At 46.5% G+C, this 25,394-nt stretch overlaps 11 protein-coding genes and 1 non-coding gene across 12 annotated transcripts; 6 read left to right on the top strand and 6 right to left on the bottom strand.

Moving 5' to 3' along the window:
• The first annotated feature begins 652 nt into the window (after positions 1-652).
• Positions 653-5,419, top strand: V1510DRAFT_418132 (ABC-2 type transporter-domain-containing protein). The gene is made up of 5 exons (XM_066934078.1): positions 653-824; positions 868-1,143; positions 1,181-1,781; positions 1,816-4,886; positions 4,924-5,419. The coding sequence occupies exons 1-5, from the start codon at positions 788-790 to the stop codon at positions 5,283-5,285; spliced, it is 4,347 nt and encodes a 1,448-aa protein (XP_066788506.1). The 5' UTR covers positions 653-787; the 3' UTR covers positions 5,286-5,419.
• Positions 5,420-5,506: 87 nt separating this feature from the next.
• Positions 5,507-5,578, bottom strand: V1510DRAFT_t156. Its single transcript has one exon. It is a non-coding gene; the product is annotated as a tRNA-Asp (tRNA).
• Positions 5,579-5,624: 46 nt separating this feature from the next.
• Positions 5,625-6,728, bottom strand: V1510DRAFT_366432 (chaperonin 10-like protein; the record flags this gene model as incomplete). Its single annotated transcript, XM_066931266.1, has 1 exon — positions 5,625-6,728. The coding sequence occupies one exon, from the start codon at positions 6,726-6,728 to the stop codon at positions 5,625-5,627; it is 1,104 nt and encodes a 367-aa protein (XP_066788505.1).
• Positions 6,729-6,971: 243 nt separating this feature from the next.
• Positions 6,972-9,880, bottom strand: V1510DRAFT_418125 (uncharacterized protein). Its single transcript, XM_066934077.1, has 5 exons — positions 9,526-9,880; positions 9,388-9,492; positions 9,194-9,351; positions 9,098-9,159; positions 6,972-9,064 (listed from the first exon to the last, which is right to left on the bottom strand). The coding sequence occupies exons 1-5, from the start codon at positions 9,851-9,853 to the stop codon at positions 7,009-7,011; spliced, it is 2,709 nt and encodes a 902-aa protein (XP_066788504.1). The 5' UTR covers positions 9,854-9,880; the 3' UTR covers positions 6,972-7,008.
• A 548-nt stretch (positions 9,881-10,428) lies between these two features.
• V1510DRAFT_366338 (mitochondrial 54S ribosomal protein uL22m) lies at positions 10,429-11,043 on the top strand (the record flags this gene model as incomplete). Its single annotated transcript, XM_066931261.1, has 1 exon — positions 10,429-11,043. The coding sequence occupies one exon, from the start codon at positions 10,429-10,431 to the stop codon at positions 11,041-11,043; it is 615 nt and encodes a 204-aa protein (XP_066788503.1).
• A 1,874-nt stretch (positions 11,044-12,917) lies between these two features.
• On the top strand, positions 12,918-14,290 carry V1510DRAFT_138190 (uncharacterized protein). Its single transcript, XM_066930339.1, has 3 exons — positions 12,918-12,993; positions 13,033-14,060; positions 14,094-14,290. Exon 2 carries the CDS (start codon positions 13,052-13,054, stop codon positions 13,997-13,999), a length of 948 nt encoding a protein of 315 aa, XP_066788502.1. The 5' UTR covers positions 12,918-12,993; positions 13,033-13,051; the 3' UTR covers positions 14,000-14,060; positions 14,094-14,290.
• Positions 13,563-16,575, top strand: V1510DRAFT_144459 (MRC1-like domain-containing protein). Its single transcript, XM_066930342.1, has 5 exons — positions 13,563-14,060; positions 14,094-14,196; positions 14,233-16,315; positions 16,352-16,410; positions 16,443-16,575. The coding sequence occupies exons 1-5, from the start codon at positions 14,030-14,032 to the stop codon at positions 16,447-16,449; spliced, it is 2,283 nt and encodes a 760-aa protein (XP_066788501.1). The 5' UTR covers positions 13,563-14,029; the 3' UTR covers positions 16,450-16,575.
• Positions 16,576-16,738: 163 nt separating this feature from the next.
• V1510DRAFT_407387 (uncharacterized protein) lies at positions 16,739-17,638 on the bottom strand (the record flags this gene model as incomplete). The annotated part of the gene is made up of 1 exon (XM_066932408.1): positions 16,739-17,638. One exon carries the CDS (start codon positions 17,636-17,638, stop codon positions 16,739-16,741), a length of 900 nt encoding a protein of 299 aa, XP_066788500.1.
• A 188-nt stretch (positions 17,639-17,826) lies between these two features.
• Positions 17,827-19,040, top strand: V1510DRAFT_426383 (phosphotyrosine protein phosphatase I superfamily; the record flags this gene model as incomplete). Its single annotated transcript, XM_066935155.1, has 7 exons — positions 17,827-17,876; positions 17,909-17,929; positions 17,970-18,135; positions 18,171-18,212; positions 18,248-18,305; positions 18,341-18,468; positions 18,993-19,040. The coding sequence occupies 7 exons, from the start codon at positions 17,827-17,829 to the stop codon at positions 19,038-19,040; spliced, it is 513 nt and encodes a 170-aa protein (XP_066788499.1).
• A 515-nt stretch (positions 19,041-19,555) lies between these two features.
• Positions 19,556-22,647, top strand: V1510DRAFT_407386 (chitin synthase I; the record flags this gene model as incomplete). Its single annotated transcript, XM_066932407.1, has 2 exons — positions 19,556-19,583; positions 19,625-22,647. 2 exons carry the CDS (start codon positions 19,556-19,558, stop codon positions 22,645-22,647), a joined length of 3,051 nt encoding a protein of 1,016 aa, XP_066788498.1.
• A 323-nt stretch (positions 22,648-22,970) lies between these two features.
• V1510DRAFT_426381 (uncharacterized protein) lies at positions 22,971-23,810 on the bottom strand (the record flags this gene model as incomplete). The annotated part of the gene is given in 2 exon segments (XM_066935154.1): positions 22,971-23,670; positions 23,683-23,810. 2 exon segments carry the CDS (start codon positions 23,808-23,810, stop codon positions 22,971-22,973), a joined length of 828 nt encoding a protein of 275 aa, XP_066788497.1.
• Positions 23,811-24,470: 660 nt separating this feature from the next.
• V1510DRAFT_366470 (Prefoldin beta-like protein) lies at positions 24,471-24,943 on the bottom strand (the record flags this gene model as incomplete). The annotated part of the gene is made up of 3 exons (XM_066931268.1): positions 24,471-24,592; positions 24,638-24,708; positions 24,744-24,943. Coding segments are annotated over 3 exons (393 nt in total), but the record flags the coding sequence as incomplete, so codon positions are not given.
• Positions 24,944-25,394: the final 451 nt, after the last annotated feature.

The raw sequence follows: 25,394 nt of genomic DNA, 5'->3' as shown, positions 1-25,394 counted from the left end.
GGTTTTCCGATACTGTCGGCCAATGTTGCGGCCGACTGTGTTGCGTGTGGACCCGCATCGTGTTTAAGAGTAGCTGGTCGTTCGTTTCTATTTAATATTTAACTACATATGTATTAATTAAAGATTTTATTATGTGAAACACTTCCCTTTCTCCGAATTTGGGAGGTTTTGAGCTCAGAGTCCCCTCTATATTTCCCAACTGGTCGAGAATTTCAGACTTCGCTTGTCTTTAGCAGACCTCATGGCGTGCATAACCTCCAAGGAGAATCTTATTATTACCGTATTGGGCTCGTGAGATCGCAATGAGTACCGTGCACAGTGCACATCGTGCGACTTCATTATCATCAATAGAACATGAAGCAGTGGGCTATGACGACTGGGAGCTGCAAACGATCAATAGCTTTGGGAGCGTACGTGTCTTTCGCGGGCTGTGTAGTGTTTGCACGAAACCTGAGGAGCTAGCAATGATAGCGGACGTAGTACTTGTGGTAGACATCGGCGCCATCCGGGGCCGACACTACCGGAGGTAGTGTCCATAGCCCGGCCACGCCGCGGAGATAGTTCCAAATAAGCGGACTCTAGTCTTGCGGCACGCTCAGGTTGTAGCTTCCTGACCACGGTTGGGACTGACTTTCATTCTTTAAACTATACTCTAACATACGCCATACATATAAGTTTCCTGGTTCCCGTTTTCTAAACTTCACTTGCTCTTCGACAAACCTGATTCACAGTACGGTAATCGGTATATTTATTGATTACTCGCGGATCACCGTTTAGTGCTCGCAAGATGTCAAGCGGTAGTGGATCGAGCTCAGGCTCAGTGGGTAAGTTAGCCTGTTCATTCGTAACTCGCCACTAACTTCGAAGGCGATGTTGAGGCTCAGTATGAGAAACAGCTCTCTTATGGCGATCCCGACTTCGACCGCTCGCTACTAGAGGGTGAAAATCTACAGAGACTGGAGACGCTCTCTAAGGTGATGTCCAACCGGACTGCGGCTGAGGCCAAGGAAGGCATGGACGAGAAAGATTTCAATTTGCAGCGTAAACTGCAGAACATAGTCCGCAAGCATGAAGAGCAGGGAATTCAACTGCGTAGCGTTGGTGTCATGTTCAAGGGCTTGACTGCGCAAGGCATTGATCAGGGTATGCTCTATCTCGACCATCTTTGCTAACGCTTAAGCTGCCGCGATTGCTCCTTCAGTGGGAGAGGTTCTTCGCACAATTGGGTCGCTTCCTCGAGTTATCAAGGAGAAACGAAAAGGCAAACTCCGGAATATCGTTGAAGATTTCGCTGGCGTTGTGAACAAAGGCGAAATGCTACTCGTCCTGGGGAGACCCGGCGCTGGCTGTTCCACCCTCCTGAAGTGCTGTGCTGGTGAGACCGATCAGCTGCAGTCTGTTCAGGGAACCATCTCTTACGACGGTATGGACCAGGATACTATCAAGAAACGCTTCAATGGTGATGTGATCTACAATGGAGAGATGGACACCCATTTTCCTAGTCTGACTGTGGACCAGACTCTTTCGTTCGCTGCTGAGGTGCGGACCCCTAAAGTTAGAGTGGACAATATGACCCGTGCGGAATATATCCGCTACGTTCGTGATCTGCTTGCTACTGTTTTTGGTCTTACGCACACATTTCAGACTAAGGTTGGAAACGATTTTATTCGTGGCGTGTCTGGTGGTGAGCGTAAACGTGTTTCCATTGCCGAAGTTATGGCTGCCCGACCGGTGATGGTTTCATGGGATAATGCTACGCGTGGACTAGACGCTTCTACTGCGTAAGTTGAGTCAAGAGTTCTGCTAACTGAGAAGTCTGGAATATGCCCAAGCTATCAGAGCTTCTACCAACCTTATGCAGAACGTTGCTCTCGTGGCTATTTACCAGGCTGGAGAAAACATCTATAAGCTCTTTGATAAGGTGACGGTCCTTTATCTGGGACGCCAAGTCTTTTTTGGCCCGGCGCAGCGCGCACGGGCATACTTTGAGGAAATGGGTTGGCAATGCCCTCCCCGTCAGACGACCGCTGAATTTCTCACTGCTGTTACGGATCCTAATGGTCGTTTCGTGAAGCCTGGATTCGAATCCAAGGTTCCACGGACTGCCGCTGAGTTTGAGGCTTATTGGCGCAATTCTAGCGACTACCAGGCGCTTATGGATGAGATCGAAAATTTTGAACAGACTACAGATGGTCAAGCTACTTTCTCCAAGTTTGCTGCCTCTGCTCATCAGGACAAAATGAAGAGGATGTCAGCAGAGTCCTCTTATACTATTTCGTATTACCATCAACTGGTCGCCTGTCTCAAGCGTGGAGGACAACGTGTTGCAGGAGACAAGGCTTATGTGATCACAAATTCTGTGGCTAACATTGTCCAGTCTCTGATTACCGGCTCACTCTTCTACAATATGGCCAATGACACAAACGGCGCCTTCTCGCGCGGTGGAGTCATCTTCTTCGCTATCCTTTTCACTGCGCTTACCACCATGGCAGAAATCTCGACTGCATATGCCCAACGTCCCATTGTTCTCAAACAGAGGAGCTACGCATTTTATCACCCGTCTGCAGAGGCCCTTGGTAACCTTGTCTCGAGTTGGCCCACACGTGTGCTTACGACACTGCTATTCGACATAATTTTATACTTCATTTCAAATCTCAATCGAACGCCTGGTCAATTCTTCTATTTCCTGCTGTTCACAGTTGTTTGTGGTCTGACGTTTGCGTCCTTCTTCCAAATGATTGCCGCGCTTACAAAGACGATTGAAGTAGCAAACGCGGTTGCTGGTATCGGTTTACTCATTCTAGCAATCTATACTGGCTACGTTATCCCTCGTCCTTCTATGCACCCGTGGTTCCGATGGCTCAGTTGGGTTAATCCGGTTTCATACAGTTTTGAGGCGCTCATGGCGAACGAATTTCACGGTCGACACATGGAATGTACCAGCAGTCTTGTGCCTCAGGGATCAGCTTATGACAATGTGTCAATTGATTACAAGGTCTGCGCTGTTGCTGGTTCCGTTTCGGGTCAAGACTATGTTTTGGGCGACGATTATTTGCAGGCTAGCTTCGAGTACAAGTTTGACCACTTTTGGCGCAACTTTGGCGTGCTGATGGCATTTTGGATTTTCTTCACCGCGGTGTATGCTATTGCTACCGAGTACATTCGTCCGGTTGCTAGCGGTGGCGATGTTCTTCTGTTTAAGCGCGGTGCCAAGAGTCGTCTGATTGATGGAACTGTGGAGTCTTTCGAGGAGAAGAGTGTAGGTATTACCAACATCGACGAACTTCAGGCGCCTGTGGACGGACTTGAGACCACTGCCACCCGATCGACTGAAGTATTCTCTTGGCAGCATGTTGACTATGTCATCCCGATCAAGGGCGGGAAGCGCAAGCTTCTCGACGACATTCAAGGTTATGTCAAACCTGGAACTATGACTGCACTAATGGGTGAGTCTGGTGCTGGAAAGACGACTCTACTCAACGTTCTGGCTCAGCGGATTGACTTTGGTGTCATTACTGGTGACATGTTGGTGAACGGCCGACCTCTCGATCGCAGCTTTCAAAGAAGAACCGGATATGTGCAGCAGCAAGATTTGCATCTTGCCGAATCGACCGTGCGTGAAGCCTTAAAGTTCTCAGCTGAGCTGCGTCAACCTGCAAGCGTTCCCATCAAAGAAAAACACGAATACGTGGAAACTATAATCGGCCTTCTTGATATGCACGACTACGCGGACGCAGTTATCGGTGGAATTGGTCGTGGATTGAACGTCGAGCAACGGAAAAAACTTTCTATTGGTGTTGAACTCGCCGCTAAACCGTCCCTTCTTCTGTTCCTTGATGAGCCAACTTCTGGTCTTGACTCGCAGTCTGCCTGGGCTATCGTCACTTTCCTCCGGAAGCTTGCGAATGCTGGTCAGTCAATTCTCTGCACCATCCACCAGCCTTCGGCAACTCTTTTTGAGCAGTTCGATCGTCTATTACTACTGAAGAAAGGTGGCCAAACTGTTTACTTTGGTGACATCGGAAAAAATTCTGCCACAATCATCGACTATTTTGAGAGAAATGGCGCGCATCAATGCGGTCCTGATGATAACCCGGCGGAGTATATTCTTGACTGTATTGGCGCTGGAGCCACTGCTGAAGTCCATGAGGACTGGCATGAAAAGTGGAAAAACTCTTTGGAGTTCCACAAGACCACCGAAGAGATTTCCGAGCTGCAAACTAAGCTTGCCCAACTGCCGAAGGACGAAAATTCAGAACTTACAAGCCGTTACGCTGTTCCGTGGGGAATGCAGATGAAGGCTATCAGTGTCAGAACTTTCAAACACTATTGGCGTTCACCTTCTTACATCGCTGCAAAGTTGACTCTCTGCATTATCGGTGGTCTTTTCATTGGGTTCACCTTCTGGGATATCAAGTATAATATTACGGGAGTACAGAACGGACTTTTCGCTATATTCATGGCCATGATTATCTCTGCTCCTCTGATCAACCAGCTACAGCCTAGGGCCATAGATCTTCGCGAGCTTTTTGAAGTTAGAGAGAATGCCAGCAATACATACCACTGGACTACCATGCAGTTGTCGATACTCCTGGCCGAGATTCCTTACAATATTTTCTGTGGAACTATGTTCTTTATGTGCTTTTACTGGACTACTTTCTTTGACAGATCACCTGAGGTTGGCGGTTACGTTTACTTCGTGTATGGTGTCCTCTTCCAGCTCTTCTATACAACCTTTGGTTTGGCGATTGCGGCGATCTCTTCAAACGCTGCGACTGCGTCGGTATTGACGTCTTTGCTTTTCTCTTTTATCCTCCAGTTCTGTGGCGTACTTCAGCCCAAGGACGCTATGCCCAGCTTCTGGGTTTTTGTTTACCGTGTCTCTCGTAAGTAAACAATAGCGTTATGGTTACTAACAGATAGCTTTAACTTATGTCGTTCAAAGTCTCCTGGGAGCAATTCTACACGATAAGCCTATCGTCTGCGAAGAGAACCAGTTCAGCATTTTTCAGCCGGTGCCAGGTATGACATGTGGTGATTATGCGGGCGAATTCGCAGACATTTCTGGTGGCTACATCAACAATCTCGACGCAACAGCGAATTGCCAGTATTGTCGTTACGAAATTGGTGACTCGTGGCTTAGTACTGTAAATATCAAGTACGCTTATCACTGGCGTAACATCGGACTTCTTTGCGCTTACCTGATCTTCAACACTGCCTTCATTTTTGTTGGATTTTATGTCTTCCGGATCATGAAGTGGAAACTGCCGTTTGGCAAGAAATAGATGGATAATCGCGAATCAGTAGTCGCGCAGACCCTGATAATATAATTTTCGAAGTAGCTCACAAATCTTTGGTATAAATAATGTAGATATCATATGCAACGAATGGAGCTTATTTTTCGTATGTATAAATAAAAAAATACAATCTAATGTCCGTGTAGCAGAGCCACATCAAAAGACAAGTCATGTAAGAGTCAAATCGGAACATGAAATTGATAAATCTTCTCGGCAACGGGGAATTGAACCCCGGTCTCCCGCGCGACAAGCGAGAATTCTAGCCACTAAACTATTGCCGATATTCAATATTGAAAATTCACACAAGGATCTTTGACGATACATAATTCAGCTCAACAGATTGTTGTCACAGGTTGCAATGATCTTAATGTGTTGATCTTTATTTTTAATCAATTGCTCGAAACCTTCATGGACAATATCTTTGACAGCAATTTTAGCTGTGATGAAATTGCTAATTTCGTCGACCTTTATACGCCCGTCAGATATTGCCTCGATGACCTCGGCAAAATCCTGACCGACATAGCCGATTGAACCACCGATGTGTTTCTCGCTAAGAAGAAGGTCATTGGGATGGTAGCTGCATGCTCTTCCCCAAATTGCTATGTTGAACGCTGTTCCTCCTGGTTTAATTGCTGCAAGACTGGCGTCGAATGTGGCTTGTACGCCTGAGCAATCATACGAGAAGTCGGCTCCCTCGGCTCCCTCGGCTCCAATGCAGTGCTTGCGAACGTAATCAACGATATTGTTTGACGAAGGGTCAACAACCGAGACGCCTAACTTTTCTGCTTGTTGTCGACGAATCGAAGCGGGCTCGGAAACTAAGATCTGGCTAGCTCCAAAGGCCTTTAGTCCTACGATAGTTGCTAATCCGATCGGACCTGAGCCTAGGACTAGTGCTGTCATTCCTGACTTAAACCCTGAGATGCGAATAGCATGCCAAGCCACCGATAATGGTTCCACTAAAGCACCCAACTCGATCGGCAATGATCTTGGCAGTTTGAAGACCTGAGACGATGGAACTGCGATCCTCTCTGAAAGACCACCACCCCATCCTGAAAGTCCTATGAAGCCAGCACCGTTTGTACAGCAATTTGTTCGACCATCACGACACTGTGCACAGGCAGAGTTGCATCTAATAGAGGCTTCGACACAAACATGGTCGCCGGCTTTCACGTGCGTGACTCCAGGACCGACCTTTAGGACCACTCCAGCGAATTCATGTCCAAGTGTGACAGGTACTTTCTCATTTGTGATTTTGTGCGAAACTTGCGGACAGAATATCGGTCCGTCGAGGTATTCATGTAGATCAGTTCCGCATATTCCACACCATTTCGGCGCAATCAAAACATTTTGGTTGGCGGACAGGGTGGGCTCAGCAACTTCAGTCTCAAATCGAATATCTCCCCTGGCGTAGAATCGGAGTGCCTTCATACTTTTCTATTGACCATTACCGGACGATTGATAGGCTTATATATCATCGTGTTGCCGGTGACCCGATTTTGAAACTGATACCCCTCAATTTTAACGCCGATCTCAGGCCACTAAACATGATTGTCCCAGTGATGCTATTGCCAAAAAAAAAAAAACACGCATGTTTTCCGTATCGACGATGATGTGACATGTGGTTCGGTGGCTAATCTTGGATACAGTCCTTACACCTGACCTCTACGTATATTAAATCTAAAACTTATATATTAATCTATTCACACCACTAATCTTTTTGGCGAGTTTTGAAAGGCTTAGGCCCGCCTTTGGGATTTGCGATGGATACATTAATGGCTTTACTCCCCACTTTTGTAAAGTCAAGTTCAAGAGCTCGCTTTGCCTCTTCTGGGGTAGAGAACGTTATGAAACCAAACCCTTGGTGGAGTCCAAACAGCTTGTCCTTTGTGGGCATTCTAATCTTTTCGACGGTACCAAACTTCTCAAATAGCTTTCGGAGGTCCGTTTCCTTGATGTTGACTGCGATGTTTCTCACATAAAGCTCTCTTCCCTCGTAAAGAGCACCTTGTCTTCCTTGTCGTTGGGACGGATCACTGATCTTGACTACTAACTTCTTTTTCCTTCCTTCTCGATCTTCAATATCTGGCAGCTCATGGTCATGAAGAGCATTTACGGCCAGCTGCGCCTGCTCAGAGTGCTTAAACTGCAAGTAACAGAACCGGCGCTTGTTGTTTACAGTCAATGATGGAAACCGCACATCAACAATCTCTCCATATGGAGAAAATAATTTCTCGATGTAAGCTCTGTCTGCAGATGCGGGGAAATTCGTAATCCAAAGCGTTGTCTTAGCACCCTGGCTAACTGAAACTATTTTCTCGCCAACTTTCTTTTGGTCACGAGTCAAGGCGGAGAGCACATCTTGGTGAGTTAGGAACGATACCGTAGCTGTAGTAGCATGACTTTCTTCAGAATTTAATGAAATGTGAAGACTTGTGATTTCTCCACAGCCTTCAAAGAAAGATCGTAGCTGCGCGTCAGTGCAGTCTGTAGGCAAACCATCAACTATGACAGTGTTATTTTCTCGATCTTTGGTAGTTGTTGACTCCGATATGGCGGCTTGTTTGGTCCTTTTCGTTGACTTTTCATCAGAGTGACTTTCTTCCAGCTTCCTCTTTTCGATAGATAAAGTAGCGCTCTTTTCCGTGGTCTGAGCAGTCTCGTTTCCATGTTGAAAGCTTGCCTTCAATTCCTGTTGATGCGCTTGTATCGTTGCATTCTGTTGTGCTTCTTCCCAACGCCGTTTTTCCAAATGTTTTTGAGCCTTCTTCACTTTAATGTCCGCTATCTCGGTTGAAAACGCGGTACCATATTGATCCTCAAACAGTAAAAGTCGGTCAAATATCTGCTCTGGGTGGTCCATGGATTTTATGTTAACGGCACTGGTCAAAATACCCGACGCTGTTATTTCCTTATTGGTGCTAAAACGAAGCTCCCACTCAAACCATTTCAACCAAAATCGCGATTCTCGAACGTGCTTCTTTGACAGCCTTTCCCATTCGCGACGGGCTAGATCTAGCTTCCCTTGCATGCCTCGTAAAAATAAAATCATCTGCTGAAGTCGGAAATGAGGGTCGGGAGTTTCGTGTACAGCTAGTTCCTGTAACTTGTGAATCTCGTTGTCGACTAGAAAAGACTCGTCTGGGGAATCCCAGTCGGAGACAGATCTTCGCACATATGCAAGCCAAGAAACCGCTAAGTAGCCGAATTCTGTCGCGTTTAAGGAAAGGAGCTTCGTATCAAGCGCACGGTCCTTCACCTCTAAAATGGACGAAGCACTGGAGTCAAACCGTTCTAGAGTTCGTATGTATATGCCCCATAGCTCACCGGACCAAGGGCATGCCTTGCAACTCCTTTTTAAAATTTGTTCAACCGTTGAGAATGGAAACACATTTTCCAAGAGAAACAGAGCGTATGACCTCCACAGAGATGGTACAAGACTGTTGGTCTGTAGAGCTCTCTCAAAGTGGGCTCGTACGAGTTCTTGTTCGAAATACTTTTTAGGTCGTGAAAGCTCCCAGTTGATATATTCCATCCACTGACCTAAATCACCTGTAGAAACGGCAGTCTCCCAGTGCGCGCGATCAGAAAGCCTCCGCTTTGTTTCGCTATATATCTTATTGGCAGAAACCATTTCTTGCTCGTATTTGTGATTTTCATACATAGTGATGAAATTGGAATACGCCGAAAAGGTTTCATCAACAGTCTGATGAATCGTCCGCAATCTGCTGAGATATAACTTCTTCACGATTTGCAAATCCTCGGGTCTAATGATCAGAAAAGCAAGTGTGCTTACCCACCTCTGCGATTTTTGAGCCTCCTGAAGCTTGTAGTCCCGGTATATATCCCAGACGATATTGCTCTACCTCGTTAGTGCAAATGGTATACGTACTTACGTTGGGAATTGAATGGTTGGTAGATGAAACAGCATCGAGCATAGCCTGCTCGACAAGTTCTTTCGAAAAAAAAATCTCCTCCTCTGTCCTTCCTGCTGATACTTCTGCTTCGTGTTCGGAAAGAATATAATTCAAGTAGCTCTGCCATAACGGAACGGCTGCAAAATTAGTGAATGCCACGGGTCTATATTTACACAGCAGATCCTGTACAGCGGCCGCGTACAGTTCTAATACCTTAACCTTCGTATCAATATCCGTCCCTCGCAGCTTGATTTCGTTAATCCACTCCAGGTAAAAAACTTCGGTCAGAAACTGTCGAAGAATGGGCATACCTTCGCCGACCATGAAGAGGCTACAAAAATTCTGGCGGGCGGCATCTAGTTCGTCTTCCATTGATTCACCCGCCTTTTTGAGTAAGCTAATCAGTTCTTGGTGATTGACATAGCTATAGGGTTGTGAATCCAGAGACTCCAATAATGCTCCAACTCGATCTGCGTCGGCCTCGTTAAAACCGCTCTCGCTGCTCATTGTGTCTGTCATAATCTGATCTAGATGCGGGGCATCTGAACTGGGCTGATTCAATGCTTCAGGCTGGTCATCAACGTTCTGCAAATTATTTCGCAGATCATTGACATTTGTATGGTTTTCCTCCGCGATCATATCGGCCCTGACTTTGGTGACTCGAGGCTGACATGAGAAGTTGGGTGTTTCGATCGTAGTCTCAATGTCACACCGGGTAACACTTCCGGAAATTTTGCTAAATTTTTTCGAAACTCTTTGGTTACCGTTATCGAAATACTGACGCACGACAATGCTGCCATTCTCGGGATACAGCAGAGTGTTATCGCGGAGGGCCACCGGTGAGCTATATTCAATTGGAAATTATATGCAGTCGGCTAACATTAGCACCAGCAGCGTTTGTTCCGTTGCGTCTGGTGGGCGCCAAGAGCCGGCCTTCAGTTCTCGTCTCTTCAAAAGGTTTCCAGTCTTCTGTGATTTTGAGGGCCGACAGAAAGTCTCCTGGTGATAGCGATGATGAGAGCTCTCTCTTCTCGCAGTTTTCGAGAGGAAATAAGCGCAGCATGCTCGATGACCTGGAGAACTACAATGCGGCTCGCGCCAAACTTAACGAAACAGAGGAGCAGGACCCATTGTATAAAGAACTCGACGCAATGGAAGATGAAGAAATTTCTCCCACGCCTTCCATCGGGAAGCCGGAAGATGATACCGCGTTGATGGAAGTAATGCACCCAAAACCTCTCTCGGTTCTCGATGCTCATCTCACGGAAGAGCAAAAGGCAGTCTACCTCGCACAAGAAAAAGGCATCGAGTCAGACTTGGCCAAAAATAAACGTCTTCGGCTCACGAAGGAGCAACGAGCTCTTCTGGAACCGTCGTTGTTTCTACATTCCTACACCCACAACGGCAGTGTGAAGAAGGTTACACCTCTCCTGCGGTCTTTGAGGGGTATGGACCTCAAGCAGGCCATTACGCATTGCCATTTCAATTCGAAGAAACTCTCCCGCGATCTCGAGGCCATGTTTATCCGTGGCTTGGAAGAAGCCAAACAGCTTGGCATGCCTGAGCAGGGATTATATATCGAGCAAATTTGGGCCGGCAAAGAACCTCGGAGCAGATATCTTATGGGAAAAATGATTGACTTCAAAGGTCGAGGACGTACCGGAATCATCACTCGCAGAGAGCACCATGTCAAGTGTGTTATCCGGACGCCGGAGACGAAGCAGCGTTTGGCTAGAGATGCGGCCAAACGGGAAGTGAATAAGAAGGTGTGGGTACAACTCCCCAACAAGCCTGTTTATTTCAAGCCCACCAACCGCTATCAATGGTAGTTGTTGGATATTGCCAAATATGCAATCTGTATATATCATAAATGAGATTATTCTTTGAAGTATTATATTATATAGCTTTAACCGATGTACGCCCTAATAACAATAATTTACACGATGCAAGCATCTGATATCTGGAAAGCTTTTAGATGCATAATATGGAATCGAGTCAGTTTGCTTCAAAAAGCGTGAGCGCGGCTATCAATTCGCCTGGAGTTTGCAGTTGTTCAGCTGAAAGAGTCTCAATAAACTTGTCGTAAGACCAAGGCAGCGCGCAGAGTATTCTTCGAACGAGCTCCGTGTCGTCAATTTTCTTCCCCGCCGCTCGCAAGAAATCCACCCCGGCGATAATTTTATCGACAAAGCGACGAACCGAGGGATGACCCTCAGGTATGGGTGTATTTATTTCCCGCTCCACATGTATGATGTCAAGAAGTGTGGGATGGCTATACGCCTGCTCAAGGTGTGTCCATGCCTCTTTGGCTGAGCCACAACTATTTTGCAGATCTCTTCGGATTTCATCGAAGACTGAGAGTAGAATATACTTGTAAGCACAAGCGTCACGTTCAATCCACTCGTCGTCGTCATTCATCGGATCCTGCAGCACCACGGACCACAAGCGCAGTTGCGACAGAGCTATAAACATGAGCTCAGACCACACGTAATAATTTCGGGTGCCATAGAGCTTCGTGAACCCAAAAAGTGAAAGATATTGTCTATTCTCCTTAGCCTCGAGCAGACCATGGGTTCGAAGACTCAGGAGGGTGTTCAGATCATACAGAGATGAGATTGTTGCGAGAAGATCTGTACCCATATTTCCTGAAGCAGATACAGACTCAGCTACTCGTAATGTGTGCATCTCACTTGGAGCAACTGTAGGTGCAGAATACTCGAGACACAGTATGACCGTGCAAATATAGTCTGCTCGAGTGCCCTCAACCCACTGAGCGCGTCTGCGCGGTTAAAAAGCCGTGAGCTTTTCGCGGAAGTATTTTCTTTGCGAGTTAACATCCGCTGACAAGACGGCTTTGTATCTCGTCAGAGACCCCTTCAGGCGAACTAGCTGCTGTGTCTGGCTGGCATGTAATATACTATTGGCAGCAGTGGATTATACCCAGATTATCGTAGTAATCTACTATTTCCGACCAGCTAGAAACCATCACTGTTAAAACATTCACATACGTGAGGTTGCTTCAAGTTAGACGGTGTTGTCCTGGCGCATTGCCGCTCGCTAGACCAACTGATATACTGAGCTAAATATGTTTCGCCAGATTTGATTTAGACCATCTCACTTCGAATCGACAATGTCATCGAAGCAAGATGTCATTGTTCGAAGTGTGTTCAAAGGTCGCTCATTCATTTCAATCTACTGACGAATTCCGGTCGCCTGTGGGTCTACGACCTTGTCAACGAGCAAGCTGATTGCCAGCTGCTCTGGCTGCGTTTCATCCGCTGGAGTACTCTTTTGAGTTCCAGCCGCTATTAGTGCTAAGACTTATTGTTAGACGGACATTACGTAGCCAAACAAACGCAATATATACCATTTTATCCGTTACAACGGGCTTTGATGTTGACTACAGAAGCTTGCAGAAGTACAACCGCAGTGCGGTCTACATTTGTGTTTTAGCAATCGTTGAGTGTTCAGATTTACCCAGCAAGCAGTCAAAGAACAGTCTCTGTGAGCCCGCACAAGCCTTGCTGTCGGTAAGGGGCACGAGCAGCTGCATTTCGAAATCGGATCCTACGTGGCTGTGATGGGAAATTGCGGTTAGCTTGAAGAGGGTAACTTCACGTCGCGTAATGATCACTCGGACGCGTTTAGTGGTAAGGTTCACGCGTCATTTGTCTGCTGTGCACATTACAATTTTACATCTAATGTTTAGCAACAGTTATATAACAAGCTTCCTGCCCGAATTGCATCTACGAGGAGGGACTACCACCAACCTGCACCCTGTGGGTAACTGTAATATACTGGTTTTCTGACAAATATAGCAGTCGAATGCTCTAGAGAATGACTTCTGGTATTATGGACGAGTCATGCGAGATCCAGAGTGACCACAACGCTACCAACGATGGGCGCGTCCGCTCACCGTCATCCAAAGCGTACGGGATAAAAGGCAGTGATGACATTCTATTGACTCCACGTTCACGGGTTCGATCATTACTCGCCGCGGAATCTCCCTCTAGCTCCGAGAGTAGTGATGACGAAACAAATCTACTGCAACCTCGAGCGCGACGAGGTCGTGCCGCACTTTTGAAGAAGCGATTAACACTTGATTCCCGGACAGGCCCTAATGAAGAAACTAGTTGTTCCTCGTATATGGAAGTACGTCAGAAGCTGTTGGGTAATTCGACAAGCTACAAATTTCAGAGTACAAATTTAGAAAACTCTCGTCCAACTTCATCCTCACCGTTGAATGAAGTGCTGTCGTCTCACAGTAACCAAATGAAGAATGGGAGATCATCTAAAAAACACGATACGCAGAGCTCCGCAGCCTCGTCTACATTTCAAAATCAGACGAGAGACAGACGGCATGCGGTAATTGAGGGGTCCGACAGTGAAGACGAGGGGAGGGCAGGGAGTCCATTCTCGTTCAATCCATCAACGACTCAGCTGATAGCGCCATTCTCGGTTGAAAACAACAGAGAAGATCTCCCGCCATGCAGCAATAGCCTTGATTCCACCTCTACACAAGCGAGCATGGACGAGGATAGTGAGACAGATCTTCCAAATTTCGAAGACCTTGCCACGTTTGCACAAAGCAAGAAAATGACAAAACTGGTCTCAAAGAGAAATCTCGAATTTCAGAAACAACGCAAAGCTGAGCTGGAAATAGAGAGCCGTAAAAGTACAGTACCGGAGACTTCAACATTGGAGGAAATCGACCTAAACATTTCAAATGACGAACGGCTTGATCGTCCAATCCGTCAGGTAGCAGTAACGCAAACTGCCGGCTAACCTTAGGCAAGCAAAAAAGCTTTAGAACAGATGCACCGCGAGTCTGAACGCATAGCTCGAAGTATGTTCACACATGTCATGAACTAATCATCAGATCTGCAATTGTCCGTTGAGGCCAAAACCGTCGCCAATAAAACAAAAGAGTCTCTGTTCAAGTTATTCAACTTTAAAGTCTCTCATGGTTCCGGGTCGTCGAGGTAGATTGCGCTCATAATTTTGGCTAATAGATTTAGCTCGAAAGGCGAGTCTGAAGAAGACAAAACAGAGACCCCCCCCTCTTCTCCCATTCCAGCAGCAATTGGTGACAAGCATCCAGCCGGTACAGCACATCCGAAGATACGGCAGAGTTCTCGATACAGCCACCTTCTGCAACAAGCGGAACAGGACCTCGATGATTCAGAATCTGAACTTGAGATCGTCACGCTGAAGCCTATTGATCGCGACCGTCTTGCACTTCGGAAGCTCAAGGCTCATATTAAGACTCAGTCCACTCCAGAGATTGATTTAAAGAAAGGACAAATGACCGCGCAAATGCTACACGCTCATATATTAGAACAGACTAGACAGCAAGCCATAAAGGAGAAACAGGCCCGGGAGGCTGATATTGTAGCCGCAGGCGGCAAGGTTATTACAGCAGAAGAGAGGGATAAGGAAAACGCCATAATTGAGAGTCTCCTCGAAAAAGAACGGAGGAATGCTGAGCTCGTACGCCGTCAAGAGAAACGAGAACGCTTGCGCAATGGTGCAGATGAGTCGATTGATGTACTTGATATGGACGACCGCGACGAAGAATACGACACTGAGTACACCGACAACGAGAGTCTTCAAGAGGATCTCGAAGGTAGCAGCGAAGATGAGAATACAGGGGAAGACTCCACAGCAGAAATTGATCTTGAGGGCTTGCAGCATGCGAACATAGATCACGACAACGCGAGTAGCGAACAACAAGGGCAGGGCGCCCGGATTCGGGTGTCTAGCTCGGCAGACATTGATGTCTCCAAGGCGACGTCAGAGACCAGCACATCTCAACTTGTGGCTGAGGTGCAATGTCTTCAAGTTCCGGCGACGCAAGACAAACTAGAACCAGAGGGGCTCTCTCAATTTTTTTCGGCCTCGGTCAACAGTCCACTGAACACACAGTCAAGGCTGTCTAAGCTTCGAAGTGTCGATGACGAGCCACTGGAAATTTCGACGCCTTCAAAGGATTGTGCACTGCAGGTGGAGGCTACTCAGCAGTCTCAGCCGTTGAACACTCAGGCATCACCCACACCTGGTTATGAAGAGCAGCGATACGTCGATGATCCGGCAACACCCTTCTCGGAGATATCAGCTATAAGTTCCCCTTCCACAGCTAACACGCTGAAATTCACACAGGCAACTCCTTCGTCACGATTTATGGGTAGATGCGACATCCCAACCCAGGTAGACAACTTCAGTCCTCTCAAAGATATGGTGCAAGCTGCTAGTCGCAATCAGCATATGCTAAATAAATCTACCGGCCGCCAAAGACGCCGTATCAACGACATTGAAACCGAGTCTGACGACGATGTTGAAACTACACCCAAGGCGGTACAGAGGAACTTGAAAATATCGGGCGGCCGTCATCGTATTAAACCGGTTCACGTCCGCGAAATTTCCTCAGCGGCGAAAGAGATGTTCGACGACCAAGCAGAAGAATCCGAAGATGAGTGGGCCGGAATTGGCGGGATGTCCGAAGACGACTCGGATGGCCAGAGCGATGGAGACACAAAGTTGGAAGGTCTCGTTGACGATAATGACAATGCTCCACTACGTGAGGCAGATGTGGCTGCATTGCACGCAGAAGGAGAGCGTGAGCGCGATGAAAAGCTCGTTACCCGACTTCTTCACGATGTCACGACTGGCGGTTTCAGAAAGCGTACTCGCAGAGGAGTTACCAGCGCTGAAACTAATGGGCTTGATGATATTCTGTTCTCGGATGAAGATGACGATTATGAGCACGAACGCCACCAGGCCAGATCTCACGAGCTTGCAAAGCGACGTGAGAAGTTACTGGAGAATCAGAAACTTTCTAAACTAGCTCAGAATCCTAAGGCTCAGCCGTTTTTTCAGACGATCGAGGCTATTGACAAAGATCGTGATTTTTTCGCATCTACGGACGCAGATGATTTCTCAGAGGTAGAGTCTATGCGCGACAAAGGAGAAGAAAACTCAGACGAGGTCCATGGTGGCCTACAGGCTGTCGCGTCCAAAGAGTCGGACAATGTAGTCTCCTACCGTCGCAATAAGAGATATACAAACGCACAGCGAACGCAAACAATTGATGATATCAGAAAGGTGAGCATGTGATATCAGTCATTCTAACGGGGTAAGACCTTGTCTTTTTTAACGGAGGATCCAGAAGAGTCACAAAAACTCAATAATTCAGCACAGTATGATGATGATGCCGAAAATACCGACGAAGATGTTGATATCGACATTGACTCAGAACAGCGATGGGAGGAATTGAAAGGTGGATCTAAAAGACACGTGGTTTCTAGCGTTTCAGTAAATGAAACTGCATCTCGGCAGCATAGCCGAGCTGTTCAGCATCGTAGTAGCATTATCCAGGTATGTGCAAATGCTTATAACACCAACTGACTATTTAGCCTGCTGGTCGGCCACTTTCGATAGCCAGGAAAATTGCCTCGTTTATGTAAAGCTGTTAACATGCTCGTTAAATGGCGTTCAATAGAGGGAGATAGGGATTAATATATGGTATCATTGTATGTCAAATGTGATAGCAAACTTGAGTATTCCGATACCTGGCAGATCAAGGCTCCAGGTTGGCTTATACGTTGTCAAGGTCGTATCCAAAGGCGGAATTCGCTCGTAGTTTTGAAGTAAGACGAGATTCTCTTCTTGATTCGCCGAGAGCGGCATTATCCGACATGTGGTGATTCCGTCAGACTGGGTGTTCACACGACGCAGTAAGCACGTTTCGGCAATGGTATCTATCGAAATTTGGTGGAAACTTGAACCGCCTTTCGAGAAGAGGCCTTTTTTTTGCTTGCTGTAACTCTCGCGCTGCCGTTCGCAGCGAGTACGGTTTAATACAGCATCAGACTGTATCTTAGTAACCCACTGAGCGATAATGCGACCACTATATTCGTTTTTGATGGTAGTGGGTTCCATATGGCAATCGGGACTGAGAACAAAATTGTTGGCACGCAGTCGGCGTCTTTTACAGTTATATGATTGCAAACCATTTGCCGAAGGATATGCTATACTCGAACTTGTCGTGGTCGAGTAAATATCTGCTTGACTGCCAGTTTTGAAATGCGCGACTGCTCTGTTCATTCGTCTGTTTGGAAGATTTGGTTTGAGACTTTGGGGGTGGCCATTTGTCGTTGCGTGTTTGTTGATGTCGACTTCGCATTCATTTTCATATCGAGCAATATGTTCGCGATCCTTTTGTAAGTCAGGTACTTGTGTAGCATCGTCGATATAGTCCACTTGCTTTGTGGTGTCCGATACAGTATCGATCTCTTCATGTGCTGGAGGTCTATGGAACTCATTGTCGTCGGTGTCCTCAATTTCCTCCGCAGCGAGCCCAAAATGAGAGCGATAGTAGCTCTGCGTAGGCAGAACGCGAAAACGGGGCTTTGATCTTGCGGGCATATCTGGATTGAGAAATGACTTCAGCGACAGTGTCCGAATCCATAGTATATTTTCGTTCGAGATTAATGCACAAGTTGCAATGCGTGATTAAGCGACGCGTAACGCGCTCGTGAAGTTGGGCTAGGGTAATTGATGTTTAAGGCCATTGCTCATGACCGACAAATTGGTATAAAAATTCGCAACGAATAATGGCTGAGAGTGAAAAGATTTCGTTGGCGTTCTGCTGCCTGGGAAATATGTAAGGCCGTTACTGATCTCTCTGACTGATAGCTGCCGATCACCTATGGCCGAGTAAGTTGCTGGAATCCAGACCAAATGTGTTGACCCACAGGGCAGTTGCAAAGCACACTATTGCAGAACTTGGCTATGCCGATAGATTTGGGGAATTCGACTCTATGGGAACTGCCGCATATCACGTTGGAGAAAGCCCGGACCATCGCTCTGCCCAGGTCTGTCGTATACACGGTGTTCCAATCGACCACAGCGCTAGACAGGTCGTACGTATCATGTCAAAAGCTTCCCTGACATACAGAGCAAACAAGATTTCAGTCGCTTCGATTACATCTTTGCTATGGTATGACGAACAGCGAGATGTAAATTTAACAGTAGGACGCCAATAATCTTGCAGATTTGAAGAGAATCCAACCGCGTTCAAGCAAAGCCAAAGGTATGAAAAGCGCTGCTATAGCATAGTGACCGCAGTTGTGCTCTTCGGAGAATACGGTTACGACAGCAGCTTTCCGAAGATCGTGCAAGATCCTTATTATGGGGGCGTAAATGGGTTTGAGCGTAACTATGAGCAGATTGTCCATTTCACAAAGGCTTCCTACGTAAGGAATTGGATGCCGACATTTAAACACGGAGATATACCTCTATTGAGGAACTCTGGAACCGGCCAGCAACTTCTGAGCAAGATGACAGATGTTTTGTAGTGACATAATGTGACGCAGATACGTGACTGTGTAAAGACCGCTATACTACTCCAACAGTATGTGAGAACGAGGGCGGAGTCCGCTTGGATTGCGCAGCATAGAAAAGCTGATGATAAGGGTGTACTTTATGGCTTACTCTGTGCGACTATTTTTCTGTTCCTCTGTCCTCATATGGAAATCAAGGAAGACGTAGAAAAAGTACACAACAAAGCCATTGTCGCGATAAGTGTATATTTTTTACGCCTGGATATACGTCACAAGACGCTGCGCCACGTTTCACTCCGCCTCGCGCCTCACAGCCCCCTTTACAGCCTCATAGTACTAGTCTATGTTCGTTGACGTGTATGTTGTTCAACATAAACCTCTTGTGTAGCGCAGTGCTCTGCGTGCATAACCTCACTCGCTTAACTATGTTATCCAAGAATCCATTCTACAAGATTTCAGTTCCCGGCAGTAGAAAGAGTACATGACGTTCTGTAAGCTTATATTGTCCGTAGCCTGATCAGGCGGCCCGACCTGCCAGCTTTCTCACTAGTCACATGCTGACAGACACCAACGCGTGGCTGGACAAAGTCTAACTTATAAAGGTTCACGACCCCTGTTGTGTCCCAATTTATTTTTAAATATACTTCCTCGAGTGTCTAAATACCCAAGAGCCGTCGCTAGGGCCTGGCGGTTGTTGTACCTCGATCTAAAGGGCAAGCTATTAAAACCTGGGCCTCACACAACCTCGGAAAAATTATAGAAACAGAAGACTCTGCTCAACACCGAACTACGAGCGAACAACAACTGGTGAAAGCTTTCACTAAATACTTTGCCAGTGGGGAATACTACCTGATAGCTGTACTTATAGTCGACGGCCGCGACAAGACGCACCTTACAATAGCATCTAGCTACACAGGGGTCATCCATATAACTTCATCTTTCGGTTCGGTAGGTCCACACAGCCATAACCGAAAACCGGTGTGCTGTCACTACAGAAACGATGACTCAACGGAGACAAACATCAGGAAGTATGTGATAAGATGCCACTGAGACGATGCTGAGACCTTAGATTATGCTCCACAGCGCAATACCTATGAAGATCTAGAAGATGGAAGGGGCCATGCTGATTATGGTGCCGAGCCGCCGCAAATGCCTCCGTCGAGTTACGGTTACCGGTCGCATTCACCACAGCCATACGACTACAGCGCTCAGATGGGATCTCAACCATGGCGCAGTACTCCTAGTCCTCAGCCAGTGTATGACAACGTACAGACAGGAGGATATCCGAATTACGATACTCAAACAAGCCAGATACGACCCGGATACACTTCTGGTGGTTCTTACATGCCTGGTTACAACCCACATGAGGAGGTAATCCCGCTGACTGAATATGCACAGCCAGCTCCAATCCTACCAGTCAGTCACAATGTTCCCCCGGCTGGCCAACAGCCCGGCCATTTTGGGCAAAAGCTTTCCATTGGTGCCGCTGGAAACGGCCCAGATGGGCACATTCCGCTCCATGATGATTTCTATAATCGTTTCACCCCTACACATTGGGGGCCCGGAGAGTCGTATGATCTCAATACTTACGATGAGGATGAGGACACCCAGGCAAACTCCGATCAAGAATATCACGATGATATACAAGGAAACGAGAATATGCCGATTCTAAATATGCCAAGCGCTGGTTCGCAATCATACACCATGGTTAATTCTCCTAGTGGCCTTACTCTTAACGACGATGGTATGATCGTGCCCGCCGCAGGTGTCGTTCCAGAGCAGCCACAGTATGACGCTGATGGAAATATTATGCCACAGTGGCAGATTCCTTCGGAGGGAAATCAGCCGCGCCGTAACAAGACTGTCAAGGTCCGAATGTTTCGTGGAAATTTAGTCCTAGACTGTCCGGTCTCAACAAAGCTTCTTGAAAGGATTGGAACTAATGACGAACGTGAGTTCACTCACATGCGATATACCGCAGCTACATGTGATCCCTCCCAATTTAGCGCATCCGACTTCACGCTTCGCCAAACAATTTACCCTCGGCCGCGTCAGACTGAAATTGCCATCGTCGTGACCTTATATAATGAAGACGACGAGCTGTTGGCGCGTACACTCAACGGCGTATTCAAAAACATTCGCCATCTTTGTACTAGGTCCGGTTCACGAACTTGGGGCCCGGAGGGCTGGAGAAAGGTCGTCGTCGTTGTCGTCGCGGATGGTAGACAGAAGATCAATGCTCGTGCGCGAAGTGTCATGGCTGCTCTGGGATGTTATCAAGAAGGAATTGCTGTCAATATCGTTGATGAAAAACCAGTGACGGCTCATCTCTACGAATACACAACAAAAGTTGGATTCACAAGCACTGGTCCTTTGGTTCGCTTTTCGACAACTGATACGGTACCCGTACAGCTCCTGTTCTGTCTAAAAGAGAAGAACCAGAAAAAAATCAATTCACACCGTTGGTTTTTTCAAGCGTTCGGTACTGTTCTGAACCCTCGCGTCTGTGTTCTTTTAGATGCCGGTACGCAACCTGGATACGACTCAATTTATCATCTGTGGAAAGAATTTGATCGCCACGCCAATGTGGCCGGAGCATGTGGAGAAATAAAAGCAAGTCTCGGCAAGATGGGTAGGAAGCTTCTCAACCCCTTGGTTGCCGCTCAGAATTTTGAGTACAAGATGTCTAATATTCTCGACAAACCTCTAGAGTCTGCGTTCGGCTTCATCTCAGTGTTGCCCGGTGCTTTTTCTGCGTACCGTTATGAAGCCCTGCAAAGCACTGACGGAGAGGGGCCCTTGGATAAATATTTCAAAGGCGAACATCTGCACGACTTCGGCGCAGGTCTGTTCACTTCAAATATGTATCTGGCTGAAGATAGAATTCTCTGCTATGAGCTGGTTGCTAAACGCGGCCAAAATTGGACTTTGCGCTACGTCAACCAGGCGAGTGCAGCTACGGACGTTCCTGAGCAGCTTTACGAACTGATTTTACAGCGGCGTCGTTGGTTAAACGGATCTTTTTTCGCAGCTATATACTCACTGTCTCATGCCTTTAAAATCTGGAAATCGAATCACTCATTTTTCCGCAAGATTATGTTCCACATTGAATTTGCCTACCAGCTTTTCGCAATGCTTTTCAGCTGGTTTGGAATTGGCAATTTCTTTCTGGTGTTCAGATTACTCACAGCCAGCCTCGGGGATTCGTCATACAACTTCGGAGCAGGGAAATATCTTTCTGTCGTTTTTGAGTGGATGTATATGGGAAGTCTGGTAACGTGCTTCGTTTTGTCGTTTGGTAATAGACCAAAGGGTACTCAAGCTTTCTATACAATTATGGTATGGTTCTTTGCTGTACTCATGGTCTACCTAATTTTTGCTATCGTTTTCGTGTCCGTTCATGCTGTGCAGTCGGTCATCAGTGACAATAACGGATTTGCTTTCAAATTACTATTTACGAATTCAGTTCTCCGTGGAATTATGGTCTCATTACTCTCAACGTATATCCTTTACTTCCTTGCTTCGTTCATGTTTCTCGAGTTTGGACATATGTTTACTTCCTTCATACAGTACATTCTGATTTCACCTTCGTATATCAACGTACTAAACGTCTATGCTTTCTGCAATATTCACGATATCAGTTGGGGAACAAAAGGAGACGTTGGCCAAAAACTTGACCTCGGTGTCGCAAAGACAGACGAGAAGGGAAAGCTGACTTTTACCATTCCTACTAAGCGTGATGAGATTGACCAATCCTACCTAGACGAGCTTCGCAGACTGGATGAGAAACCAGAGGAAGTTGACGAGAAACAGTCGGAACAAGACCAGACCGCAGACTACTATGCTCTGATCAGATCTATCGTCGTTCTCATTTGGATGCTCAGCAATTTCACCATTGTTGCTGTTGTCCTCAATACCGCTGGCTTCGAGAGACTCTCCACTAGCACAGACTCAACATCTACTGACGAGACTATCACCAACACCAGGAGCAGCATCTATTTAGAAGTCATCTTGTGGGCAGTGGCTGCTATGGCGTTGATTCGTTTTATCGGCGCTACGTTTTTCTTATGCGGAAGATGGCTTGGACTGTAGTCTAGCAGCTAACGAAATACCATAAAGACATTCCCGTCACGGATTACAACTTGAGAATCGTATTGATATGTAGGTATCAAACTACCGATAATCGAATATACAGCATGTATTATAGGACTTTTGAATCAACGATATTTTATGATTTTTATTCATATTTCTATAGTACATCCCAACTCCATGCAACTGTTTGATGTGTCTTCATCAAATGTAAACCAAGGTAAACCAAAAAGTGACACTTGTCGTCACAACCATATGTAGATAAACCAAGATACAGCATAACAAGTAGCTATACTGAATGCGATCAATGAATGAATGCAAGTGTCCTAAACCATGAAAGATTCACCACATCCGCATGAACCCTTAATGTTGGGGTTTCTGAAAACAAATCTGTTACTGAGTTTGTCATCAACCCAGTCCATCTCGCTTCCGATAATGCTGAAAAGAGCTTTCGAGTCGACAAGAACCTTGACTCCGTCCTGAACAACTTCTTCGTCAAACATTCCCGGTTTGTCAACATATTCGAAGTGATATGTGAGGCCGGAACATCCTCTATTGCGGACACCAATCCGCAGGAGCTTGGGCTCGGGACCTTCTAGCAAATTTTGAACATGAGCAACAGCATTCTTAGTAAGTGTGATCGCAGCCTTCCGGGGTTTAAATTTGCGGGGCGCACGAGTCTTCGTCTGAGGTTCAAGTTTGTCAACGGATTCAGTCGCAGTGCTACTCGCTCTCCAAGCGGTCTCGCCACCAGAAGTCTGAGCGGTGTTACTCTGCTGAGTTGGTCTAGTCGGGGTCACTTTACCAGCTTCCCGAGACGCAGAGGCTTTCGGGGCGAAAGAAGAGCCTATGGAAGACAGCATATCATTGAGGCTTTGAGTGGTTTTCTTCTCGTCCTGGCGATTCAGTTCCGAGAAAACGTCGGTCATAGCATGCTTATTCCACAGCAAAGACTTCTTAGGTGCCTTTGGGTCACCACCAGATACAGACGACTTCGATCCTGACTCTTTGGAGTTAGGGCTTGTACTATGTTGTGACAAAGAGGGCTCAAACGTTCTGAACGACGTCGGATGAACATTCGTTTGCAGCGATCGACGAATAGCTGATCGAGTAGCCAGTGACGACACCCAGCCTTTCTTCAAACAACGGACTCTTGCTAATTCCATGTTGGATGTGCAAGTGCGAGAAAAGTCTTATATCTTTATAGCAAGAAATAAAAGAAATATTATTGTATATAGGTGTTGTATTAGAAATATCTTGTTATTAAATAATGGGCGGGCAAGAAAGCATCAGTGGGGAGCTGAAAATCAAATGGAGTCAGGCTATGTCGTGCATGTGGCGGGGCCCAGTCATAGCGCTCAAAAATGAGGGATTAGTGGCGCAGCAGAACTTGCCGGCCCAATTAGTGACCAGGTATTTCCAATTTGTAGTATCAGATACAAATGTATAGCTATATGGAGTATATATGTCAAACATCGGCACATTTATACATTTTGTTTAGCCACAGCACATGGACAAATCAGACGAGTGCAAATAATATATTACCCGGCTTACCGAGCTTACCCGAGCCGCCGATTGATAGCTGTAGCTAGCCTAAGTAGTTTTCTTGAGCTGGCAACAGTTGTACAGTGGCCAGGCGCGCGAGAAGCTGACATACGGCTCGTGCAAGCTCGTCAGCTGTTTCGACTCTTTGAGCGTGTAGGTAGCATTCTGCATATTCATTTCCTACGACTAGACCAATACACATTATAGACTCTATGACTCCAGAGGAAGAGTGGCTTGACTCCCCGTGGTTGTGTATTTTCGAAATGACTGGTAGAAGCTTTCTATCGTTCCAAATTGATGGATTTCCCGAACTTTGCATATAGCATCGCCTTCAGATCATTCATTTCATCCGTAACATTTGCCATTTGTTCCTCAATACTGCTCAAACCCTCGTCTGCAAGCTCTGAAATGTTAGTCTTCACGTATGACATCCCTTTCGTTTCCGTACCTATCTCTTTCTCTAGCCGATCCGATAGCTCTGACTGTTTGACCCAAAAAAATGAGTCGCCCACCTTGTACCTGATGATCAGTGATGTTCAACTAAGCACCCTTACGGCACTTGCTCGTCCTCGTCGATCAACTCAATTTCTTGAGTAGCATCTTCAAGATATTCCTTCTCGGATTTTTTCAGTTCATAGTCATCCTCGAGGCCAGAAAGGCGCGCATTCAGCTTTGAAAAGGTGTTGATCCTCTGTTGGTCTTCCCACAGCACCTGCACGTCCTGTGCTTCGTCTCCAGGAGATAGCTGCGTGAGTTAGTCTCACATCAAAAGGTAGAGAGTATAAGGCGGACTTACAACCTGCATTGTTGTGATGGAGTGGCGTATCTATACCGTAAGAAATGATCTATATTGGAATGACCCGCGGTCGTCGAACAAAAATCGCGTGTAGTTTATTTAACCTTCCTTGAACTTGCAGCGCGGGTACCATCTGAGCATCGATATCACATAATACATTACATGCGAAGTGGTAGTAGACTACCCATTGATTATATAATCCTCACACCCCCCTGCGCCGTGCCATCATAGACCGCTGCAAAGGTCTGTGCATCAACGACCCAACTGATAGAGATACTACCCGCACATATTGGGTCCTATGAAATTGTACTAAACATAAGAAGCGTGAATTTAATAATCTCGCGAATATCAACAGCATAGACATAGCCAGCCCTTGCACTGAACTTAATCAGCAGACTATATACGACGC

Source organism: Dipodascopsis tothii (assembly GCF_038497935.1).
Source record: "Dipodascopsis tothii strain CBS 759.85 unplaced genomic scaffold V1510scaffold_18, whole genome shotgun sequence".
In the NCBI taxonomy this organism is placed as follows: Eukaryota; Fungi; Ascomycota; class Lipomycetes; order Lipomycetales; family Lipomycetaceae; genus Neoaidaea; species Neoaidaea tothii.
The sequence above is the reverse complement of the archived record's forward strand: the minus strand, read 5'-3'. Positions and strand labels throughout refer to the sequence as shown.

Excerpts from the sequence above, each read along its gene's own strand:
- V1510DRAFT_418125 (XM_066934077.1), bottom strand. The coding sequence starts at position 9,853 with ATGATCGCGGAGGAAAACCATACAAATGTCAATGATCTGCGAAATAAT. Across the intron at positions 9,352-9,387 it reads CGCTGTACAGGATCTGCTGT|CCGTTCCGTTATGGCAGAGC; the intron begins GTAAATATAGAC and ends CTAATTTTGCAG. Across the intron at positions 9,065-9,097 it reads GAGGCTCAAAAATCGCAGAG|ACCCGAGGATTTGCAAATCG; the intron begins GTGGGTAAGCAC and ends TCTGATCATTAG.
- V1510DRAFT_418132 (XM_066934078.1), top strand. The coding sequence starts at position 788 with ATGTCAAGCGGTAGTGGATCGAGCTCAGGCTCAGTGG. Across the intron at positions 1,144-1,180 it reads TGCGCAAGGCATTGATCAGG|CTGCCGCGATTGCTCCTTCA; the intron begins GTATGCTCTATC and ends CTAACGCTTAAG. Across the intron at positions 4,887-4,923 it reads TTTTGTTTACCGTGTCTCTC|CTTTAACTTATGTCGTTCAA; the intron begins GTAAGTAAACAA and ends ACTAACAGATAG.
- V1510DRAFT_138190 (XM_066930339.1), top strand. The coding sequence starts at position 13,052 with ATGACTTCTGGTATTATGGACGAGTCATGCGAGATCCAGAGTGACCAC.
- V1510DRAFT_144459 (XM_066930342.1), top strand. The coding sequence starts at position 14,030 with ATGCACCGCGAGTCTGAACGCATAGCTCGAA. Across the intron at positions 14,197-14,232 it reads CATGGTTCCGGGTCGTCGAG|CTCGAAAGGCGAGTCTGAAG; the intron begins GTAGATTGCGCT and ends TAATAGATTTAG. Across the intron at positions 16,316-16,351 it reads CAATTGATGATATCAGAAAG|ACCTTGTCTTTTTTAACGGA; the intron begins GTGAGCATGTGA and ends TAACGGGGTAAG.